The sequence below is a fragment of the Naegleria fowleri genome, assembly GCF_008403515.1.
Source record: "Naegleria fowleri strain ATCC 30894 chromosome Unknown tig23, whole genome shotgun sequence".
Lineage (NCBI taxonomy): Eukaryota > Heterolobosea > Eutetramitea > Acrasida > Naegleriidae > Naegleria > Naegleria fowleri.
In genome coordinates this window covers 255,738-278,549 of record NW_025407955.1, presented here as the reverse complement: position 1 = coordinate 278,549, position 22,812 = coordinate 255,738, and the positions used below count along the sequence as shown (strand labels likewise).

Here is a 22,812-nt window from a genome sequence, read left to right as displayed (position 1 = left end):
TTGTTCCATCAAACACCAAAATGAAGGATTCCTCCACCTTACGTGAAAAGTGATTTTGATCAAATTCAAATCCTTAAGGATCCTTCAAAAGTTTCTTATATTTCAAAAGAAAAAAATGCAAATTCAAGTGTCATCATCGATTTCTTCCAATCAAGGTCAAACCATTCATTCCACACAAAATCTCTCTACGACAGCAACGTCCTCTCGGAAAGATAATTTAATGTTTTTGACACAAGCATTGCATACGATACGAGAATCGGACATTCAATTACTGACGGAAATGGGCAAGAAACAACAACAACAATCGGTCATTGGAAAGCAAAACAGAAAAGAAGAGAATACGAATGGTGAGGAGGAGGATGAAAATTACGATAATGATGATATGAATGATGATGGTGAGGATGAAGAGGATGAAAATGACAAAAATCAACCCACCAAGAAAATAAAAAATTAAATTGGGTTGCAAAGTTCAAACCAGAAGAATGATGATCATTTAGAACATTTCAAAATGATCATAATTATCATATTAATAATTTAATATATATATATATTATTAGTGGAAAGATAATTCCATTCAAAATAGGGAATTCAAGTGGGTAACATACATTCGCGGACACGAACCTTAACTACTACTCTTCCAACTTGGCAAATTTAGCCTTTGCTCCAACAGCATCAGAAACACCCTTATAACCTCTTTCTTTAAGGAGTTGTGATAGCTCTCTCTTAATCCGTCCAACTACTTGCGGACCTTGAGCTGTGAAAGCAGTATACACTTGAACCAATGAAGCTCCAGCTTCGATCTTTTGCAGAGCATCATAACCATCCCAAACGCCACCAACTCCAATCAGTGTGACCTTTCCATCTGTGAGTTTATACATGTTTCGCAGGACCTTTGTAGATTTGGGAAAGAGAGGCCGTCCACTCAAGCCTCCCATATTTGAATTTGGAATGGAATCTAATTGGGACTGTGACACAAATGGCCTCTCCACGGTCGTGTTTGAAACAATAATTCCATCAATTTTGTGTTTCAAAACAAGATTGGCAATATCTCGTTGTTGGTCCAATGTCAAGTCAGGTGCAATTTTCACAAGAAGTGGAATTCGGCGTGATGATTCTTTTCTGAGCTCAACCGAAACTTGTTCCAATAATCCGTCAAGAGAATCCTTCTCTTGTAGCGATCTTAAATGCTGAGTGTTGGGAGAGCTCACATTAATGACCATAAAATCAGCATATTTGGCCAATCTCTTAACTCCTGTCAAATAATCTTCAATGCTCTCTGGTGGTGATGTTTTGTTTTTTCCCAAATTCACACCCACATGAAACGAAGAATTTGTATTCTTTCGTTTTTCTCTGTACGCTTTCAAATGCTCTTCGGTGACTTCAATTCCTTTACTATTAAATCCACATCGATTAATGATCGTATCAAAAACTTGCTCATCCACATCGGACACTTTAGACTTGACTCTGAAAATTCTGGGCTTTGGATTTCCTTCTTGAGGTTTTGGACAAACACTTCCAACTTCCATAAATCCAAATCCTAAATTTTCAATGGCTTCCATACATTCCGAATCCTTGTCAAATCCTGCTGCTAAACCAATTGGATTTTCAAAATATTGACCCAATACTTGTGTATTTAAATTAACCATCGGAGGTGGTGTTAAGCTATTCACGTTCTTCTTCAACAAGGTTTTATCAACAGGTCCGAGTCCCCATTTCAACATCAATTTCGACAAATTATGAGCATCCTCTGCATCCAATCGTTGTAAAATAGGCATAAACACATGTGGATACATGGGTGAGTCGGCATCTTTCACCGAACTATACAAGAAAGAAGCCGTTGCCGATAATGAGAATAAAGCAGCGTATCGTAAGCCTCGCTTGAACATTTTTTCCTCTCTTAAAGTGTGTGTGTTGCACACTGGTGAGAGTGCAAGGAATTTCCATTCGGATTTGGGTTTGGCTCGCCTAATATTAACACGGAAGAGTTTTACGCTCTCATTCAGAAGATCCTCGAAACCGTTTCGATTTGACTGTAACGTGAACCTTTTTGATTCATTCAGAGAATTAATACCACCCTGATGAATCATGTATTACAATGTACTAAGGATTCCATCCAATTAATAATTAATGGTTCATCCAAACAAGAATTTCTCTTTTAATAAAAATAGACGTGAACCAAACAGAGAGGCTGTTGCTGTCCAATTCCATTGAAGCTTAAGAACTTGTTTTCATATCGTTATTCCCACCCGCACATTCGCAATAACAGTATCATCCTTGTTGATTGTTTGCATCACTTGGGTGTTGATCCTTCTCCGAGATTCAAATCTCTCTCTATCATCATCAACAAGATTGTAAATAATCATATTTCCTTTCTCTTTCACTTGAGAAAAACAACAATCATTCCGTTCTTTATATCATCAACTCTTATATTTGTAAAATATTTTCCTTCTTTCCTGTCATTCAAATCATCATCATCATCAGACTGCCTAAAAACTTTTTAAACTTTCATTACCAATCAAACAACAACAAGAAAAACCCCAACCACCACCACCACAGCAGCCACACCACATACCATCATGGTTCATTTACATACATCTCCCAAGCCTAGAGAACATGCTCCATCGTCGGCCTCTACAAGTAACAACAACAGCAATCTGATTCTTGAACAACAACGACAAGCCTACTATTTGGCCTATAATCAAGACAAGAGGGTAATTCAAGAAAAACAAGAAGCCTATTATGATTATGAAGAGGCAGCAGAGGATGTTGATGAAGACGAGTACTATCCGACCGTAGCAAATACTTACCAAAATAGCAATATGATTGGAGCTCCAAGTAATAATGGTTTTGAACAACAGCCAGACCATACCAAACCAACTTTCAATCCATCCTCATCGACGAGTGACTCTATTCCATGTTATGGCAATGAGGAATATCATCCTCATGAAAATTCCATAATGAGAGACGACGAAGAGGATGAATATGTTGACGACGGCGACGACCATGAAGCTAATGATTTGGAGAATCAATTTTCTGAGACTGGACTCAATAGTAGTTATGATGAAATGAACGAAAATCCATACGCAAAAGATTCACCTCAACAAGAGCACTATATCGAAGGAGTGCAATTTTTACTTCCACTTCGTTATGAACCAATAGAATGTGTCGGAAAAGGAGCGTACGGAATAGTCATTAGTGCAAACGACAGACTCATGAATCGAAAAGTAGCTATTAAAAAGATTGAAGCCGTTTTCAAGAAGGAGAAATTCTTTCAAAAGAGAATTATGAGAGAAATCAAAATTTTAATTCATTGCAAAGGACATCCAAACATTGTTGAAATACTAGATTTAGTTCCTCCTGAATCATTCGATGAATTCGAAGACATTTATATCGTGACCGAATATATGGATTGTAATTTACAGGAATTACTCAAATCAGGGCAAAAATTCAGCGAGCAAAACATTCAATACTTTTTATATCAAATGTTGAAAGCCCTAGATGTTTTACATTCTTGTGATATTGTCCACCGTGACATTAAGAGCAGTAATATCTTGGTCAATAATGATTATGAAGTCAAGTTTTGTGATTTTGGATTGTCACGAGCAATGATGAATGAAAAGATGTCTACAGACAATGTTGCTACCAGGTGGTATCGATCTCCAGAACTATTACTGAAATATCACAAAGCAGGAAAACCAATCGATGTGTGGAGTTTGGGATGTGTTTTCGCAGAGCTGCTCTCAACGCCAAAACAACACGTTCTTTTCCCTGGAGAGAGCCATCTCAATCAAATCGACAAGATTTTGGACATTTTAGGAACTCCAGCACCTGAGGATATTTATGGATGCTTCAAAGCTCAAGTTTATATGAGCAATCAGCCATTCAGAAAGAAGAAAGATTTCAGCAAACTGTTCCCAGAAGCAAATCCTGAAGCGTTGGACCTTTTGGAAAAGATGCTCTCGTTTTCTCCTGATAAGAGAATTACCGTTAAGGAAGCTCTTAAACACCCATATTTAGAGAGTATGGCAAATCATATGGATGATGAGGAAGAGGGAATTTCTTCAGATGGCGGATTTGTGACCCGAGATTTCGAATATAGATTCGATGAGTCTTGGGAAGTGCATCAAATTAAGAAAATGATGTATGACGAGTGTATTAATTTTCATAGTGCATGGTCGAGGAAGTAGTGATTGTACAGGTGGATGACATTCAGACTCGCTAGATTTTGTAACTTATTTAATCAAGGAAATTGTAATTTTTATTGAGGTTTTCAAGTAAACATTATTCGAAACTTGAATAGTTTAAATATGTTACACTTGCTGTTTTTGTTCAGTGACATTATTGTTCTTCAGTTTGTCTATTTCTTTTTCAAGAAGCAAAACCTTATTCTTTTCTTTGGCGTACATTTTGGCCAAATGTTGGTTTTCGTTTTGGCTCACTTCTAAATCGTGACCAAGTGCTTCTGCTTGCTTCAGTTTGATTTGTGCTTGATAGAGAGCTTGTTTCAAAGACTGTGTATCATCTCCTAGAGGCAATTTGTGAATAAATTCTTTGGAAACAAAAGAAGAAATTTCGCTTTTTGCCAGCTTGCTGTTGTTGTTCGTATCTCGTGTAACTTTTTCGTGATGTTTTTTCAATTCAACAAGCTCATTCGTAATTTCAATAAATTTCTTTTCGAGAGATTTCACTTGTTCCTCATACTTGGTCTCAATAAATACGTTGTGACGTTCGAGCTTGGCATTTTCTATTGTTTTTTCTTCCAGCTGCTTCTTTAACGCTGTCACCAGAGAATTTTGATTTTCAAGCTCTTGAAGTGTCATCTTGCTCGAATGCAAATATTCAATGTTAATTACTAATTGATCATGTAGCTCCTTGATCGTTTTTTCATATTCATCAATTCGCTTGGTGAGAGCTAACCGAATGGCCTCTTTATCGCTCTGACATGTAGCAAGCTGAATTTTGACCTGAGAAAGGACTGCATTAAGTGAAGCTTTTTCCTCCTTCAGTAATCGCATTTGTTTTGCACTCTCTGTGGCGTCATTCACAAAACTTGCAATATCCTTCTCAAGTGAGCTAATTTTCATTTCGAGACGATTATTGTGCAATCGCAGCTCTTCCGTTAAGGTCGTTTCCATGGATGATGCTGTTGCTGATTTCTTTTTAAGCAATTGAATCTCTTTCTCTAATTGATGAATCTTGTTGTCTTTTTCTTGGAGACGCTTCATAAATTCTTGTTGTTCAGACTCAATCTTTTCTTCTTGTCTCTTTGTAATTTCCTCAATGGACAATAAATGAGCACTCACTTGTGAAAGTTTAGAGCTCCATAATTCTTCCATTCGTTTGTGCTCTTGTCGTTGTGAGTTTCGTTCCTTTTCCAGAGCTGCATTTTGCATTTTCATTCGTTGTAATTCGTCCTTACAATCTTTCAATTCATTTTGTAAATTTTTTTCTTTGGAATTGGAGTCCTTGAGCAACTTTCTTGATTCTTCCAATTCTAGTCTTGATCGTTCCACACGATCTTCAAGTTTTTTAACGTCATCTGCATGTTGTGATTTCAAATGGTTCAGTTTGGCAAGCAACTTTTCATTTTCCGTTTTAAGCTGTTGTACTTGGTCCATCAATTTATCATTAGATTCAGACAAAGATGCCACATTTGACCTCATGGCTTCTTCTACTTTTTCAACGTAAGCAAGTTGAGATTTTTCTTTTCTTAACTCTTGAGAAGTATGCAATAGCTCGTTTCTAATGGTTTCGTTTTGTTTGTTAAGCGTTTGTATTTGGTTGTCCGTTATGGCTTTGAGTCGTTTTAATTCTTCCTTCAACGTTGTTTCTTTGAGTTGATATTCTTCAATATCAGCTTCCTTTCTCTTGACAAGATCAAGCAACCGCTCGTTGACTTGGACACATGCCATGTTTCGCTCTTGCAAATGTTCAATTTCTTGCTGGAGTAGTTGCTTTACAGATTCAGATTCCAGAGATACATTTTCAATCTCGTTAGCAAGAGATGTTACACTACCGTGCACGCTGTCAAACTGTTTTCTGATGGATTTGAAATCCTCTTGTAAATGAAGAGAATCGAGAAGCTTGTCCTTTAGCACTTTTTTCATCAACTGGTCTTGTTTTTCAATTCTAATGTTGGACTGTTCAAGACTTGACATCCGCTCATTCTTAGATTCAAGAAGTTGTGAGTACTTTTCTCGTAATTCTTTCAAAGCTTTCTCATGATGTTGTTTCATACTTGAAATTTGAGAATCGTAATTTTCCCTTTGTACAGAAAATGATTGTTCTCTCTTTTCAAAAAGAGACTTTAAATTAGCATAATTGGACCTTAAAACATTCAGCTCTTCTTCAAGAACTGATAACTTTTTGATAGCCTGTGATTTTTCTTCTTGAAGTTTCGAAATTGTCTGTTCATGATCTCTACTAGTAGCTTGAATGCTGTTGAAATGTTCTTCATAGATTTTCTGTAAATTCTCATGTTCATGTGCAGCAGTAGAAATGTCTTGTTCAAGATGAGAGTTTGCAAGTTGAAGTCTTTTAGTTTCTCCTTCGAAAAACATAGTACTGATTTCCAAGTCATGAATTTTTCTTTCATACTTTACAACTAAGCCAGAGAGAGTTGAACAACGTTGTTTAAGCAATTCGAGCTCCATTGTAGCGTTTTCTAATTGAGTATTTTGTTTCTGGATTGTATCATTCTTTGCATCTACTTCTTGGGAAAGTTTATCCAGTTGTTGGTGATGCGAAGCAAGAATTGACTCAAAATTATTTTGTGAAGACGAAGGTATATTCGAGTCATTTTCGTGGGACTCTCGCAACTGTTGAATAGTGAAGTCTTTTTCGTCAATTAATTTCCTCAGAGATATTTCAGTACTTCGAAATGATCGCTGTAATTCTTGTATCTGTAGAAGGTGTTCTTGATTCACTGTTTTCATTCATTTCTATATAAGAGAAAATGATGATGAATTCCAACAATTATACTTACAGGACGTTATTTTTCGAATATATTCCTCTTCTTTTTCAAGAGTTATTGCTAAGTGTTCCTGGTCCTTATTTCCTGCGTGCAAAACCTGTTCCTCTAGTTCCTTAATTTTTAACTTGAGGAGCGCATTTTCTTCTTCCATATCATGCCGCTCCTTTTCAAGTTGCGACAATTTAACTATGTACTCTTTTCGAACTTCAATTTCTCTTCTTTTGTTGTTTTCATCATCTTTTCTTCTGGTGTCTTTGAATTTTACATTTAGACCTTCAATAGTATCCTGAAGGCTTCTGATTTCGCTCTTCAGTTGCTCGATTTGGGCTTGATTCTTAGACTCATACACAGAAGGGTCGAGAAGCTGCTGGAGCTGACTATTCTCTTTTTTAGCCATTAGAATTTCATCTTGTAGCTCACTAATTATTTTTTCTTTTTCATCCAGAGTTTGCTTGAGTGTGGTTATAGTTTCAAATTCCGATTTTGAAGCTGTGTTTTTCGAACTAAGTTCTTCTTCGACCTTAATGAGTGACATTTGTTGAGTGAGATCTTTGTTGATCTCTGACAGCCTGTTCCGCTTTGTTTCAGATAGTAAAAGAGCTTTTCTTAACTCGTCATTTCGTTTTAGAACAGATGATAATTGTTGAACGAGCTCCTCATTTTGTTCCACCAATGAATTCATCCGTGAATAGGTTTCTATTAATTCTCTATCTCTTTTGCTGGTTTTAGATTCGACTTGAAGTGAAGAACTCTCTTTATCGTCACCATGAAGAAATTTGGGCTGAGGTTTAAATTCCAGCCGCTCTCCTTCCGCGCGTAATGAGTTGCGAACTTCCTCTTCACTCACCAACGTTGGAGAAGCATTTGAAGATTTGCTGTATGTGGATGATTGAGGGGGACTTTCAAAGTCACCTATATATGCTCTGTCTTCATTATTTTGCTGTGAAAAGTCCATACTGGTTTCATGTTCTTCAATATGGTTATTGTGTTTTGATACAAATGGTAGATCGGGTGTTTTTTCTGACTCCTTATTCATTTGAGCGAGTACTTTTAAAGGAAGCGATTGGGGAGATATAAATGTGTTTAACGTGATAGCATTCGTCGACTCTTGCTGCCCTACTTGTTCAGATGGAGATGTTCGTTCATGCAGTGGCGTGTTGGTGCTTGAAAAAAGAGGCGATGACAAGGAAATTTCGCTTCTGTTCAACTTTTCAAAATCTAATATTCTTGCAGTACTACTTGCACTGAGTGTGCTTGAGACATTTCGATCCGAAGATGATCCGTCGGGAGTAGATGATAAAATCGACCCCCCATAGTAGGGTGTATAGCTTTCCTTAATTATGGAGTTGGCTTGCTCCATTGTTGCGTCACTGTCATGCATATTGTAGGTTGTCGAAGATGGTGTCACAATGACCGTTTCATTTTGATCAAAATCCTCTTCATAATATTCTTCATCTTCCTCCTTTTCACTTTCATCAAGAGCCTCTGTATTTGTTGTTGAAGTGAGCTCATTATTGGCTTCATTTTCTTCTTGTGGTAGTGTCGCTGAATATAAATCGTCGTCGGAAGTGCCAACAATCTTGTCATCAAGCTTGGGCCGATAGACCTCCTTATTATCAGGGCTATAATACAGTGGTGTCATTGTTTGTTTGTGTTCCTTACTGCTTGACTTGGATGGAGACCTCTTCTCTTCCTCCAAATTCTTGGTGTCTTGTTTCGTGGGTGTCACTCCGGACTCTGAGATCATAGCCTCGCGAGAAGACAACTCGGGATTGGTCTGTTCCAAATTAGAAACAGGAGGTGCTGATGGTGTTGTTGTTGCAAGCAGATTCTTCCAATCCTCAATAATCGAATCTAAATAATTGCTCTTCGCTTGAAAGAAGGTATTGAACATGGACAAGGATGATTCTTGAGGGCTGTCCCCTGCTGCAGCATGACTCCGATGAATTTCCTCTCGCTCCGAGTGTTTTGGCATCCATTCATTCTCGTGTACTGGTGGCATTGCTTGCGAGTGGGTGATGATGGTCTCTCGGGGATTCTGAAGATCACTTTCTTCGTCGCCCTGACTTGTTGTTGTATGAAAAGCCTCACTCGTCCTAGAAACCTCCTCTTGGTAGTAACCAACTTGTTCATTATTCTGGCTCCTCACTGGGTGATCATTCATTTGAGCCTTTTCCATGGTTTTGAATAAGTATGATGATGATCTTCTTTGATGATGATCAGAAACGCCAAGTTGCAATTTCAACAATTTTTTTGCTAAGGCTATGAAAAAAAGCGCCGCCAAAAAATCACTCAACATGATGCCAATTGATGACCTCTCAAAACAACAACAACAAGTATATTAACATTTTCGAAACACCATTTTCATTGTTTTGAATCTTAACACATGATATTCACTTCTCACCAAGAAGGAATTTGCATGATTTCGTAATGGTGACACGGTCCTTTTGCATGTGTGTTGTTGTTTATTTCCAATGTAGTCAGGAGGTCAAGTATTCTTACACAACTATGTCAAATGTCACCATTATTCAATAAGGAAAAGTATCTACTGTTATTGTTGTTGTTGTTGAAGATCTTTCTTCAGTCTCTGTCGCGCATATTGTCGAGCTCGTCGGTCCTTCTTTCGTTTGTTGAGGAGAAGAAGGATCAGTTCAGGAGACAGAAAATCATTCTTGTTCTTGTTGTTGATGGTTTTTTGTAGTGACAGCATGACCACAGAATCCGTGGAGCTATTGCTGCTCAATCCAGAGTGGCCACTGGCGATGGAAATGTTGTCAATGTCATCGTGAACACTTCCATTCGAAGGTAAATGATTTGAAAAACGATCATACAAGTCAATGAGGGTCTTGTCATCATTTTCTCCTATTAATGTTTCATACAGATTAATCAATGATTCAGTGTCGTCTGTGTAGATGAGTAACAAAATGTCCAACTCTTTTGCTTGTTGTTCGATAAAATCAAGTGGCAGTCCTTCACCATTCGCATAAAACAAGTCTCTAAATCCATTGAGGCAAATTTGAATGCCAATATGAGGCGAGTTATATTGGAAGATGGAAGTCCCGGGAGAAGTGGACAAAATATCCATGGAGGGTGGAACAGATGAGATTGGGGAGAGCAGTTCGGAGGCATTGAGGTGAGATTGTTGTTTACATCCCAACAGCTTGTTCCTTAATAATTTCTGGACATAAATCACAAATAAATGTTTCAATACTTCATGTAACAATTCCAAGTACAGCACATCGGATAAATGTATGAAAAATCGATCGAGAGAGCTCAGTAAAACCATTAAATGTTCCATCTCTTTTCCAGGTAAACAGGTAAATATTGCTTCAAATCGTTGTTCGTTCATGGCATAAATCCAATCTGCAATGCAAAAGGCCATATCCGTAGTTACCATTTGAATTTCATTCATGATCGATTTCACAGTTGGAAAATCATATACTTCAATCAATTTATCGTGGAGGAGATTGTAATTCACTTCATTGTCTTCGTCTTCTGGGTCTATATTTCGCTCATAATCTTCTAAAAGTTGGGTATAGATGGCATTGTTAAAATGTTGTAAAATGTCTTTTGCGTACAGAAATAGACCATTGACGTTATTGAAAGCAATACAAGCAAGTCTAATTCTATCGTGTACATTTCCTTGTTTTGAAAGTTCAAACTTGCATCTGTTCAACATGGTTTGGAGGTATTCAGAAATCGTTGGTCGAATTGCTTCAAAATGCAACGTGAGAAAACTCAGGTACTTGTCATTCTGATTTCTAATGATTCCATCCAAGTTGTAAATCGTATGAATAGGTTTCAAACTTGCATTTGCCATATCAATACACGAAAATGTGTACAGAACTGTTTTATCAATGGGCTTGTCAAGTGTATCCATGCTCATTACTTTGGCATAAAAGTCTTTCAGTCTGTTTGGAGTTGCAACTGTAATGCATAAACTAACAATTTCATAAAACATGGTAAAGTCAAAATTTCCTACAAATGCAGATAATTCCTGCAACACTCTGTACTTTGTAGCCAAATGAGAGCATAATTTGTTAATGACTCCTAGATTGAGCTCATTAAAGTAAACTCGAAGATATTTGTTTTTCTTTCCTTGCTCTATGCAAGCATTTTGATATTTGAGAGCTTCTTGACAAAACGCGCTAACTTCTACTGTTAAATGTTTGGAAAATTCGGAGCATATAATATCAGCAAATGTAGTATTTGCTTCAATTAAATGCTTATCGAGATGAGAAGCAAATCGGGCAATCAATTGCTTGCTCTCGTCGACAACAAATGTAGCCAAATTCATGTTAAATGTTGCTTCTAAAAAGAAACCTTTCAGTCTTCCAGATTGTTTCAAGTTATTGGAAATGATCTCTCTATTGAGAATATAAACTTTTCGAACAAAGTGAGCCAAAGAATCTGCAATAATGTGTGACGTAGAAGGAGGGTTATTTACACTGTAGTCTCCCATTAACGTTTTGACCTTTTGCCATCCAATTAGGCATGACAACAAAGCATCTAACGCTAAGAGAGCATCACCGTCAAAATCATTTGTAACGTAGGCAAACGTATCAATTCCAAAGCACCACTTTAACTCCATAATTCTGTTGCGCAAATGACCAAACACAAGCTCATCCACTTGGCGATATATTTGTCTCTTCTCTACTTGGTATTGATTTACAGAGTTAATGGATTGAGAAAAATTTTCAATGTTGTGTGAAAGATATGATAAACAAAAATGTGTATGGTCAAAACTTTCCGCAATTCCATAGATAATTAATAGATGAAGTGTAAAATTATCAACCTCAAAAAATTGTTGCAAATTCTCTTGCAGAGTATTGACACTTTCTTCTTTCGAGATAAAGTGATTAACCATCTGTGCAGTAAAAGCAATCTTTAAAAATTTTTTAAGCATGTAAAGCTTCTTTGACTTCTCCTTTGTTGATTGATTGCTCAGCTCCCTGAGAATTTGCTTTTTATAGGGCAGAATTTTTTCATGAATTCGGTTAAGAACTTCCAGAGCTTTGTAGTTCGATGTTGATCCTAAAGTTTTTAAATTTTCATTCAATATCTTGATCATATTTTTTACATCTTCTGCAGAAATGTTTTCAGGGGAGAGATCTTTTCGACTGTCTATATAGTAAATAAAAGATTTCATTCTAGATGCAGATTGAGGACTTCTATTTTCGTTTGGAGATACGTCTAGGGATAAACGAGGTACAGCATTAGATGGAGGTTGCTGAGGTTGTTGATGTAGTTGAATTGCATGTAATTGTTGTGGTTGTGAAGGTTTGGTTCCTTTCATGACCGTTTGTAATCGTTGTTGCAAAGTTGATACTGATTCTCGTGATGTCAAGGAAGAAGCAGTTGTCACAACTCCAGCATTAAGACTTGGCATTGTTTTTGGATTTTCTGGAATTTTCTTCGGATTGTTTTTGCTGTCCATAAATTCAATGAACACATATTGTTCCTGTACATAGGTTTCAGCCAAATTTGGAATAGGTACATCTTCCTTTGGTTTTTTTAAAGCACTTCCAACATTGTTGATAAAACGTAGCAGAGTAGATTCCGATGACGAATTACCATTGTTTGTATTGTTGATGTTATTTACAGAAGATGATGATGAGGTAGATGAAGAAGAACCTGTTGCTATCGAGGTGATCTTTGAGAAAATCCCGCTAGAAATTCGGGAGAGAGCTCTTTGGGTAGAAGAGCCAGTGGTGGATGAAGAAGATTGTTGCTGCGATGGTGGCACTTTGGATTGTGAGGTTTGACGTTGTGGTGACAATGATGATGAAGGTTTCTGTTTCAACAACAAATCAATATATTCAACGAGAAGAATAATTTTGAATAGAAAATCCTTTCCAGCTGTAATCAGGAACAAATGCCAATGCAATGAACATGATGATCAAATAGAAAGTATAATTACCTTGTAATTGTTGTACAAGCATGTTGTTCTTTTTGGAACTGTCACCATCATCATTATGGATGGTGGTTGTATTGTTCTTTTGTAAGAGTTGTGTGAGCTGTGAATTGATGGTAGAAATCAATTCTCCACATTTGATGAGTGCATCTCTTGCTTTTACGAATTCCTTGTGTTGATAAAAGTAAATGGCCCAATTTAATGTTCGTTTAGCAGCTTGAGACTCGTTAGAATACTCAAAAAACAAGACAGAATTCGGATCTCTGATGATATCAAGAACATCTTGGAATTGCTTCGGTCGCAAAGGAGTTGATTTGTTAGTGTTCGGAATGATAGAAGAACCACCATTATTGGCGGTGTTGCTGCTTTGATTATTCATCATGATGCTTCCATTTGTTGCGCTAGAGGACGGAGTGGTTTGGCCATTGTGAGGATTACTCATTAATTATTATTATGTACAATTATTATTGTTATTATGATAATTATGGTTGATGAAGAGGATGATGTGATTAGTGGATATGAGCAATAATCACAACTTTACGCGTGAGCATCAAACAAGAAATTGGAGAAGACTACAAATAAAACCTCCGATTCTAGTTTGTTAGAAAATAATTTTCAATACCAACTCTAGAGCAACAAAGCTGAAAGAACTCAAAGATCACAGAGTTGAATATTTTTTTTTAAAATAATATTTTCGGAAATTGAGAATGACTTGAAATTCAAAAACCAGATTTGAATTTGGAATTGGAAGCTTTCTGGATGGCATGAATAAGGAAAGGTGCCACACAATGGAGAGATCTGATTCAGCTATTTCAATAGAATTTATTGGTTTGGCTTGGTACTGGAGAAGGTTTTGGTGGCACGACCACCCTCTGTGGGAGAGGCTCTCCAGTTATGGGATTGCATCCCGTGCTGGATCCTCTCTGATACAGAATATCTGCTCTCACTGCCCCTCGATATGCCCGTACTTGGTCTTCATATGTTTGAAGTTTTCTCTGTTCAGGATCTAAGGGTTGTTTCGTAATGATATCGTATCCAGTGAGGCCTCTATTTTTCTTTTCGGAACCTAATCGTGCCTCCTGTTTTTGTTTTTCTTTTTCATATTCCAATTCTCGCTGTTTTTGAAGTGCTTGTTCTCTCTCCATGCAGTTGTTTCGTTTCTTTTCGGTGATCAATTGTCTTTTTGCAAGTTCTAAATCTCTCATGGCTTTCTCTTCACCCGCTGCGTCCCCATGCAGCCGTTTTGAATCGGGAATGTATCCAACTGCAGTTTCCAGAACTTCAAGAGGATTTGTACTGGGAGAATGCCTTTGGAAACCTTCTTTCCGATTGGCGAGTCGGGATCGTTCCAGGGCATGTCTATCTCTTTCTGCTTGTCGTTTTTCTCGGCTGTTTTGCAATTGAAGGGCATGAAATTCCTTTTGGCTCATCTTTATAAAGAACCGGAGATCAAAATTTGAAGTGGTGATGAAATAAATAGATATGAACTGTTGAAGAATATTTTTTTTTTGAGCTAGAAAAGTTGTAAAAAATGGCGCAAAGTGGCCATTTTGACATTAAGGACAAACTTTGCAAGCTGCAAAATATTAATTACGAACAAATAATATTTGCATCTCAACAAATATTGCTTTTGCATAAATACCTCTAAATTGAGATTATATTATACTTTACAAATCAAAAAATGGAATGATTATTACAACAGGGATGTCAAGGAATTTGACGTAAGTGTCAACTCGTGATGTCAAGTCAACTCGTGGGTTTCAAAAGTCCTTTGGAGCGATTCATTTGGCGACTCCAGATCAAAGTGCACCTTATAAATTTGAGAACATTTGTTCCATGTTCGCAACAGATGACCCTCGTTGATCTGAAACGAATTTGAAAAGTACTGGCTCAAACTCTTTGGGTAATAATCCTAAGCTCAATAAAAACTCTCGGTCAGACTGTATTTCACATTTGGTCGTAGGGGGTGACACAATATTCATGGAATGCTCCGTTCGATATGAAATAATCTTTCTCAAAAGTAAAATTGTAATTCCCTTCTCGAGATTTAACGCTTCATCCATGGGACCAAGCGCTTGCGAGGCCCTCTCCACGTCAAAACAAAATCGTTCGTGACTACTCCGTGGTGAGAGATTTCCAAACGAAGAAGATCGTTTCGTGCTCGTCGATCCAAACATACATTCACAAACAGAGACATACAATTCTGAAACAATCTCTTGCAGCGTCTCTGCCTGCCTCACACACTCCACAACCGAATTGAGTGAGCTGGTATCCATGCGAGAGGCATTCATTCCTCCAATATACAAGGATTGAGCATGGAGAGCCAATTTTTTAGCCTCACTCGTAGCAAACTCGACATGTTGATGCAAGCATTCGGAGGCTTCGCTCGAGAAGGGTTTCTTAAAATTCATTGTCAAGTCTTTCATCTTTCGGCAAGCTCCTACGAGCAACACTTTTCGTATTTCAAAATTACTTTGTAAATCGGCGGAAGAACAACCTTTCAAATGAATCTCCACGACGTGTTGGTTGTAATTTAAATAATTCGTTAGACCTCGTTTACTATTCAGGACTGAAATCTTATTGTTGTGAGTTGAGTTGTTGTTGGAATTGTGAGGAGAAGGACTCGTTGGACTCGCATCGCTCATCATACTCTTACTACTGCCATGATGATGACTTGAAGGCACTTTACCGAAACTCGAATGATCCGAAGAGTGAGGCGATGAAGAATAGCATCGACTGGATGTGGTGGTTGTGGTGGTGGTCCTTACATCAAAGTCATCCTCTTTGTTTTGGCTAATGAGGAGCATTGCTTCTTTTTCTTCAACTACTGGTCGTCGTGTTGTTGTTGTTGTAAGAATGATAGGAAGAGGAAGAAATATCTATTACTAATAGGAATGGATGGACCGCTTTTTTGCAATAATTGTAAACCTAGTCAATCAAACAATTCAAAAGGAAAATCTTGAACTACAAAATGAATCCGACGTCGTCGGTTAGATAATGCAATAACAACAACCACAATTAATGGTCGCCCCTGTTCTTTCAACCACCAACTTATGGGTTACCAATCCCAACTGTTTTCAGAGGTTGATTTATTGCCAATAAATAAACAAATGATGATGAAGAGAGTCGAAGATGAACACAACACGCAAGAGTGTGAGTTTGCTTTCAACAGCGAGAGAAAAACTTTTTCTTTTAAACAAAGGATCCCAACCTTATATGCACTCTGCTCGCGGCTCGGGACAAGTCTTGAAGGTGAAAATGTATGTCGCATGGCAAGATTCTCACCTTGACTCACTACATGGGTTGATGGGATATCTCTGAATAAAAGAAATCAACATCTTGGAGGTGGAGATCTTACATGGCTCTAGTCTCCGTTGATCAAGTGTGGTGATGAAGTATGGCGACTTGAAGGTGTGAATGGAAGTGTCAGGTTCGGTGATTTATTAAGTGCACTATTAAAAGAACCTCCGCTTGACATTAGAGATACCAAACTAGTTAAACAAGTCAATATTTAATACTGTATATGAGTGTAACATTTTACTCCAAACACCACAAAGTGTTTACTTTTATATAGCGTTTGAACCTAATTCCACCTGTTTTTATGGGCAAAACATTATACTCAAAAGAGCACTCTTGAACCAAACGCTTGAGATGCACCTTTTAGGTTGCAAGTCTTTTACACTATTACTCTCGAGATGATGAATTTTTGCTTGTTGTTGTTGTCATTGTCATTGTCACAACATCACCTTCATGTGCAATTCGATCCATAAAGTTCGACAGTGGTCTCGCAAATTCCACATCACTAAATCCCATATGATTTTCAAGGAACTTCTTCCAATATTCCTCACTCAACAATTCTCTCCTACTTGGCAATGGATTATAAATGTCAATATCGAAGGGACTTGTATTGGCCAATTTCGTCTTCATTTCTTCCAATCGTTTTTGCAAAATCAACTCAATGCCATTGTCCAAATGAAGTTCTTTCGTGACCGTTCTGAATTGACAAACGGCAACTCTTTCCTTCACCTTATTCATTGTTTCCTGTCCAAGTTCTTCCAACGTTGGACTTCGATAGAAATCAAGAGAATTTCTACGTTGATTGTACTTTTCAACGACCATACTTGTTGGTCTTTCTAATGCTGACATGTTTCTTCGTCTTCCAAAGAATCCACTTTTCTTTTGAGGTTGTGGTGGAGGTGTTTCTTGTGGTTTCTTCTTATTGGCTCTGCATTTTCGATGCATGCGTTCGAGTTCTTTTTCCATTTCTGACAATTCTCTTAAGAGTATTTTCAAAATCACAGACTCACATCCAAGATTTCCAATTTGAGGATCATTCAATAATTCCTCTTCGGTAATGTATTCTCGTTTACAACTCTCTGACAACAAGAGAGACAAACGAAAAACTTCCAAATTAATCGAATTCAATTCTTGTTTGACAATTTTCAAATCTGTCTCTGTTGTGGGTGATAAGCCTGTTGAGTTGACAATTGAAATTTGAGCCAACACGTAGGACACATTTTGAATTTGATGAGGACGAGCTCTCTCAATCAAGACATCCAATAATGCTCTCAGACGTTTACAATTCGAGTAAACGATGACTTTACGCATCTCAAAATCTTGCAAGAGTTCCTTTTTTCTCTCTTCATTGGTTTTTCGGGCGACATAACTCGCTTTTGGTGTAAACACCATGTCATTGATGTTGGAGGGAAGGGAACTTGGAACTCCATTGGGGTTGCTAAAACCATTTCCATTTTGAATGTTGTTCACATTTCGATGGGCATGTTCAGGCGCTGTGGCCACCGAACAAGACCGTTTGGTTCTTCTCGAAGAAGAAGAAGAAGAGGCACTCGACATGACTGCTTGCCCAAAAGTCCATGCACCTTGAGGTGAAGAACCGAAATTCGGTGTTTGGATGCTCATTGGAACACCACTCACTGCTTGAACAGCTGCGACATGATCATTTTGTTCTTGATGATCACGAGGAGAGATTGGAAGAGATGAAATGAATGGAGGATAGGGTTGTTGAGATGGTAATTGTGGTGAAGTGGTGGAAGAGTTTGTTGTTGATGATGATGATGATGATTTGAGGAAGGGAATAAGATTTTTCAAAACCATATTCTGTGAATTTGAATACAAGAACGAGAAGGAATTGGTATGAATGTGATGGCTTGATTGGTGGCAGTTGATGCTTAGAGGAGAAATGATAAATTTTTTACAGCTGCAAGTTGTTGTAAAAGCAAGGACCAATGATTGCTCTTTTTTTCAGACTGAGAACTGTAAACATCTTTTGACGTCTGTCAGTTGTCATCTCCTGTTGCTTTTACCTTCAGACGTGAATGACACTATCTCGTCCCAAAATTAATAAAACCTAATTGAGAGACGTGTATGAGTTGTTTAAGGAGATGAAACTATCTCTTGTGGGGCATGACAATTCGATAGTTAAGAGCCAAGTCACACTTGAGGTTGGGACTTGTCAGAGATTTCCGAAATTGTATTATTTCAATAAGAGCTTGTTACCAATAGGTCTAATTAGTTGTCGTGGTTTTCATGCCACTTGTCATCAATAAACAGAACCTGTCCGGGATAAGAAAATCGTTGATGAAAGAACGTATTAGTTTTGAATAATTTAAAAAAATAGGATGACATTAAATTCCAAACATCATTTGATTATTGTCCGAATTTTCAAAAGAGTCATCAACAAATGCTGCAAAAGAATCATCACATCACCTCTTCATCATTGATTGGCAAAAGAACAAGAGAAGATTCAAGATCCATCATCACGAGCAATCCTTCTTCCCATCATGAATGGTGGAGAATTCTTCGTGTTCATCCTCCGAATCATCATGATGGTCATACCAATCATCCTCCGAATCATCATGATGGTCATACCAATCATCCTCCGAATCATCATGATCATTTTCCACCACCACTCGAAAGAGAACAAGACATTGAACAAGAAATTGAAGAATTTAAGGTCGAACATTGTGAGAAAGCCTTAACTCTCTTCCGGAGAAGTCTCTCCAAACATCAAGCCACCTTACAGAAATACCAACAACAAGATCAACAACAACAACAACAACCATTCAGGATGAAAAACAAAGAAGCTTCTTCTATCTCCTACTTTTCTGTTCAAGAGCAAGAACCAAAACAAGAAACACCTCCTTCTCTTCCTTCTGCTCGTGTAAAGAAGGAAAACAACAACAACAACAACAACAACAACCACCTCTTTGTACGACCTGGAACTCATCATCACCACCTCAAGAATACTCTCGCACTCACTGTATTCTCATCGGATTTATTTAAATTACAATATACACATTTTGAATATTTGAAGAGTAATCGAATGGGAACGGAACAAGCAGTGGTTACATTTCTACCCTTTATAAAGATGATGAATTTTCTGTTGATTATGGAGAGTATGAAAAGTATTTTGATGATTTAAGCTTTGTTGAGAATCAGAATAATAAGGCCAAGAAGAGTGAATACAACATGTTTTCAAGATATTATTTAGAAATCATGTCGGAAACAGTGTACAGAAGTATGGCGGATAAGATGTACGATCGTTATGGAGATGATGAAATGGTTTGGAACAAGATGGTACAAGATTTTATGAAGGAATATGAGAATGAATATGGATCGTTATTTCTCCACGTCATGAATAAGGAACAGGAGAGTGAGAAGAAGTATTTAAAACTCTAAATGTTCATCATGCTCAATCAACACATTTCAAATTATAGCCTCTTTAAACGTGAGAGAGCACAAAAAACACAAGAATGGTGAGTCATACATGATTTTGGAAGTGAAATAATTAAGTGAAATTTGAATGTTAAATTTTTATTGGATCTGTGTTTGTTTGAAATGTTAACTGAATCTCACAATTCTTGTGAAATTGATCATATATCTCATGAATAGTGAAGGATCTTTAGAAACCATGTGGATCACTACAGCGAAATCACTTTGTTTCAAATGCATGCGATTCGATTGTCCCATTCACATGATCGAATACAAGGCCTGTGTGAGAGATCCTGCCGATAAAAGAGTTGTTTTGAAATTTAATGACAAGGAAATTATTGAAAGAATACTCGACAAGCTATTCAAAAAACAGCATGAATTGATAGAGAGCAAACAAATAACTCTCATTCCGTGTTGTGAACATGAAAATAAGTGTCATGTCTATTATTATACGCAGCAGTGGTCCTCAACATCATCGATGAAGGTAGCAAGTTATAATGATTGGACTGAAATTGATAAGGAACTCGCTCTAAATAGCATTTACATTTATGGAGAACAAATTATGGGCATTCTAAATGGCTCACAAACATCATTACACAAGAATATTTGTCAACAACCCATTCGAGATGTTTTTTGCCAAATTTCGAGACATCACCGAAAACCATGCAGTGAAATTGCACAATTTTTAAAAGATTGGTTCTACAAGAATTCACTCTTGAAACAACACGTGGCAATGACGACACGTGACAACTCCACCATTCCATTAGAAAAACTTCCAACACTGAGGAGGATGGCACCCTCATTTCTAAGCCCTCAGGAACAAGCGCTTCTCACTATACAGACTCCAAAGCGAGTCTCTGATAGGACTGTTATATGCAACAGAAATCAACCTGTCATTTACAACCCATGTCAATGTGCACTGCTGAATGTGAGTGAATGCACGTGTGTGAAAAATGGAACCTATTGCACCAAGCTTTGTCACTGTTTCACAACAGACAATATGTTTCACAAAGTTTACAAGGACATGCCATGTCCAGGTGGAAAAAAGTGTTGGTGTAAAATATTTAGTAGAACATGTAGTGACCAATGTGGAAGAAAATGTCACCCATATCAGTTTACGAAAAAGTTTTTCAAAAAGTGTGCTGTTGGCCTCAGTCAAATCAATGGATTAGGTTTATTTACGTTGGAGGACATTGAAACAGGCTCTCTCATCATGGAATATGTTGGAGAGTTGGTATCGTACGATGAGTTAAATCGAAGAGACATTTTATGTAAGGTTTTCCAATCGTGTTACGTTTTTGACCTTAAACAGGGACTAGGAGTGGATGCATATAGAAAGGGAAATGAATCAAGATTTGTGAATGGTGCAGATAGACCTGTAAAGTTCAAAGGTGCAAAGAATAACTGCATGCCCAAAGTGGTATTTGATTCAGAAATGCATGACTATAGAATTGGAATTTTTGCTCTTGAGAAAATTAAGGATCCGAATTGTTGTTTTCTTATGGCGACAATTTCTGGGATTCCATGTTAGATTAGGATGACCAGCGAGACTGGGATGAAAAGAAAATATATAGCTTAGCTCGAGCACCAGATGTGGAAAAGATTTAGGAAAAGTCAAGAAATCTAAAGGTCAAGAATTCTTGTAATTAAGGCACTTTGGCTTCATTTTGCTTGTGTGACAATGTAATTCATAATTATTGATTTCAATAATTATTTTAATTGATACAATGTATACATTTTTTACATTCTTACTTCTTTTCTTCGTCTTTCTTCTTTTTCAAAACCTCATCCGAATTGACATTCTTTCCTAAGCCACCAACCAAATCTTGCATGAATTCTTGGTCTTCGACAATGTCCTCAATATTTTCATCCTTCTTCTTGTTTTGAGCTTCGTCAATAGACATCTTTAAAGCTTGTTGTAATTCATCGTCCTCATCGACCATTCCTGCTTCTTGTTTTGAGAGAAGGAGAGCCTTTTCGAGAGCGTCATCGTCGTCCATATCCACATCTTCATCCTCTTGAGGAGGAGCTGTTGTGGGAACGGCTTGTGTCGATGTGCCTGCTGTGCTACTAGTTTCAGCTGTTGTACTTGACGATGATGCTGTTCCTGTTTCTGGTTGAGTTGTTGCTGACGATGATGCTGATGCTTGCTTCTCTCGTTCTTGTCGTCTTTTTTCTTCTTCTAAAGAGAGACGAATAGCCATAGCCAATTCGGGATCGAGGTTTGGATCCACACCAAAGTCAAATTCACCACCTCCAGCACCTGCTTCTCCTGTGCCGACTCCAGCACCTCCTGTCGCAGCACCCACTCCAGCACCTCCCATTCCAACAATTGGAGATGAGAACAACATATCGGAGAGAATGTGTGGTCCAGGAGGAACGGTCTCCATTCTTGAATTATCATCTCTATTGACTGCATTAATAAAAGCTTCTAATTTTGCTGTGTTTTCTTGAACCTCTCCAAAATTAATTACATCACACGCCACATTATTCTTTTTCATACGTAATCCCAACTTTACCAAATCGTCCTTATTTTCCTCAATCGGACTACCCACAAAGATGACCAATCTTCTGTTGGGTGTTCCCTGATCAGGTGCTCTATTCTTCAATACCAGATACGCTATTTGAAGAGCTTTAGAAAATTGTAATTTTCCTCCAATTTCTACTGATGATAAGCTTGAAAGGAGTTTGCCAAGATCGGTGGTTGGAGCAACTTTAACGGATGGATTCTCTTCAGCCATGGTAAGAACACCGATGGTTGTTTCGGGATTACTTTGTGTTTTGCTTCCACAAATCAAGTTAGCGGCTTCAACTTGAGCACCCAATCTGGATGGAGCATAATCTCCATTTCTCATCCATTCAGAATTATCAATACAGATCATACACTGTTCTTTCATTTTGTGTATTATTGTGTTGTATTATAATATTGTGTTGGTGATGTACAAAAATTAATTGATCGATCCGAGATGCTGATGATGATGATGGATGCAAGCAATGTTCAAACAACAATTAATTGTGGAGGTGAAACACAGATCAAAAGATGTTCCAATTTTTTTTTAAAAGTTTATTTTTATCGCTCTTTTCCTTTGACCTCAATCAGTTGAATGAATACCAATAATTTATTTATTTGAAAAAAAAATAAGTTACAACAAATTTTCTCTTGTAAGGGTGCTTGGCTTTGAATAGAAACTTG

General features: G+C 37.5%; 10 protein-coding genes across 10 annotated transcripts; 3 read left to right on the top strand and 7 right to left on the bottom strand.

The window, feature by feature from the left end:
• Positions 1–115: 115 nt before the first annotated feature.
• On the top strand, positions 116–454 carry FDP41_001372 (uncharacterized protein; the record flags this gene model as incomplete). Its single annotated transcript, XM_044704381.1, has 1 exon — positions 116–454. One exon carries the CDS (start codon positions 116–118, stop codon positions 452–454), a length of 339 nt encoding a protein of 112 aa, XP_044564417.1.
• A 175-nt stretch (positions 455–629) lies between these two features.
• FDP41_001371 (uncharacterized protein) lies at positions 630–1,886 on the bottom strand (the record flags this gene model as incomplete). The annotated part of the gene is made up of 1 exon (XM_044704370.1): positions 630–1,886. One exon carries the CDS (start codon positions 1,884–1,886, stop codon positions 630–632), a length of 1,257 nt encoding a protein of 418 aa, XP_044564416.1.
• Positions 1,887–2,576: 690 nt separating this feature from the next.
• FDP41_001370 (uncharacterized protein) lies at positions 2,577–4,187 on the top strand (the record flags this gene model as incomplete). The annotated part of the gene is made up of 1 exon (XM_044704359.1): positions 2,577–4,187. The coding sequence occupies one exon, from the start codon at positions 2,577–2,579 to the stop codon at positions 4,185–4,187; it is 1,611 nt and encodes a 536-aa protein (XP_044564415.1).
• Positions 4,188–4,310: 123 nt separating this feature from the next.
• On the bottom strand, positions 4,311–9,152 carry FDP41_001369 (uncharacterized protein; the record flags this gene model as incomplete). Its single annotated transcript, XM_044704347.1, has 2 exons — positions 4,311–6,925; positions 6,986–9,152. The coding sequence occupies 2 exons, from the start codon at positions 9,150–9,152 to the stop codon at positions 4,311–4,313; spliced, it is 4,782 nt and encodes a 1,593-aa protein (XP_044564414.1).
• Positions 9,153–9,524: 372 nt separating this feature from the next.
• Positions 9,525–13,266, bottom strand: FDP41_001368 (uncharacterized protein; the record flags this gene model as incomplete). Its single annotated transcript, XM_044704336.1, has 2 exons — positions 9,525–12,832; positions 12,894–13,266. The coding sequence occupies 2 exons, from the start codon at positions 13,264–13,266 to the stop codon at positions 9,525–9,527; spliced, it is 3,681 nt and encodes a 1,226-aa protein (XP_044564413.1).
• Positions 13,267–13,699: 433 nt separating this feature from the next.
• FDP41_001367 (uncharacterized protein) lies at positions 13,700–14,317 on the bottom strand (the record flags this gene model as incomplete). Its single annotated transcript, XM_044704325.1, has 1 exon — positions 13,700–14,317. The coding sequence occupies one exon, from the start codon at positions 14,315–14,317 to the stop codon at positions 13,700–13,702; it is 618 nt and encodes a 205-aa protein (XP_044564412.1).
• A 381-nt stretch (positions 14,318–14,698) lies between these two features.
• FDP41_001366 (uncharacterized protein) lies at positions 14,699–15,694 on the bottom strand (the record flags this gene model as incomplete). The annotated part of the gene is made up of 1 exon (XM_044704314.1): positions 14,699–15,694. The coding sequence occupies one exon, from the start codon at positions 15,692–15,694 to the stop codon at positions 14,699–14,701; it is 996 nt and encodes a 331-aa protein (XP_044564411.1).
• Positions 15,695–16,571: 877 nt separating this feature from the next.
• On the bottom strand, positions 16,572–18,002 carry FDP41_001365 (uncharacterized protein; the record flags this gene model as incomplete). The annotated part of the gene is made up of 1 exon (XM_044704303.1): positions 16,572–18,002. One exon carries the CDS (start codon positions 18,000–18,002, stop codon positions 16,572–16,574), a length of 1,431 nt encoding a protein of 476 aa, XP_044564410.1.
• Positions 18,003–18,588: 586 nt separating this feature from the next.
• FDP41_001364 (uncharacterized protein) lies at positions 18,589–21,150 on the top strand (the record flags this gene model as incomplete). Its single annotated transcript, XM_044704292.1, has 4 exons — positions 18,589–19,222; positions 19,276–19,570; positions 19,625–19,663; positions 19,800–21,150. 4 exons carry the CDS (start codon positions 18,589–18,591, stop codon positions 21,148–21,150), a joined length of 2,319 nt encoding a protein of 772 aa, XP_044564409.1.
• Positions 21,151–21,367: 217 nt separating this feature from the next.
• On the bottom strand, positions 21,368–22,516 carry FDP41_001363 (uncharacterized protein; the record flags this gene model as incomplete). Its single annotated transcript, XM_044704281.1, has 1 exon — positions 21,368–22,516. One exon carries the CDS (start codon positions 22,514–22,516, stop codon positions 21,368–21,370), a length of 1,149 nt encoding a protein of 382 aa, XP_044564408.1.
• Positions 22,517–22,812: the final 296 nt, after the last annotated feature.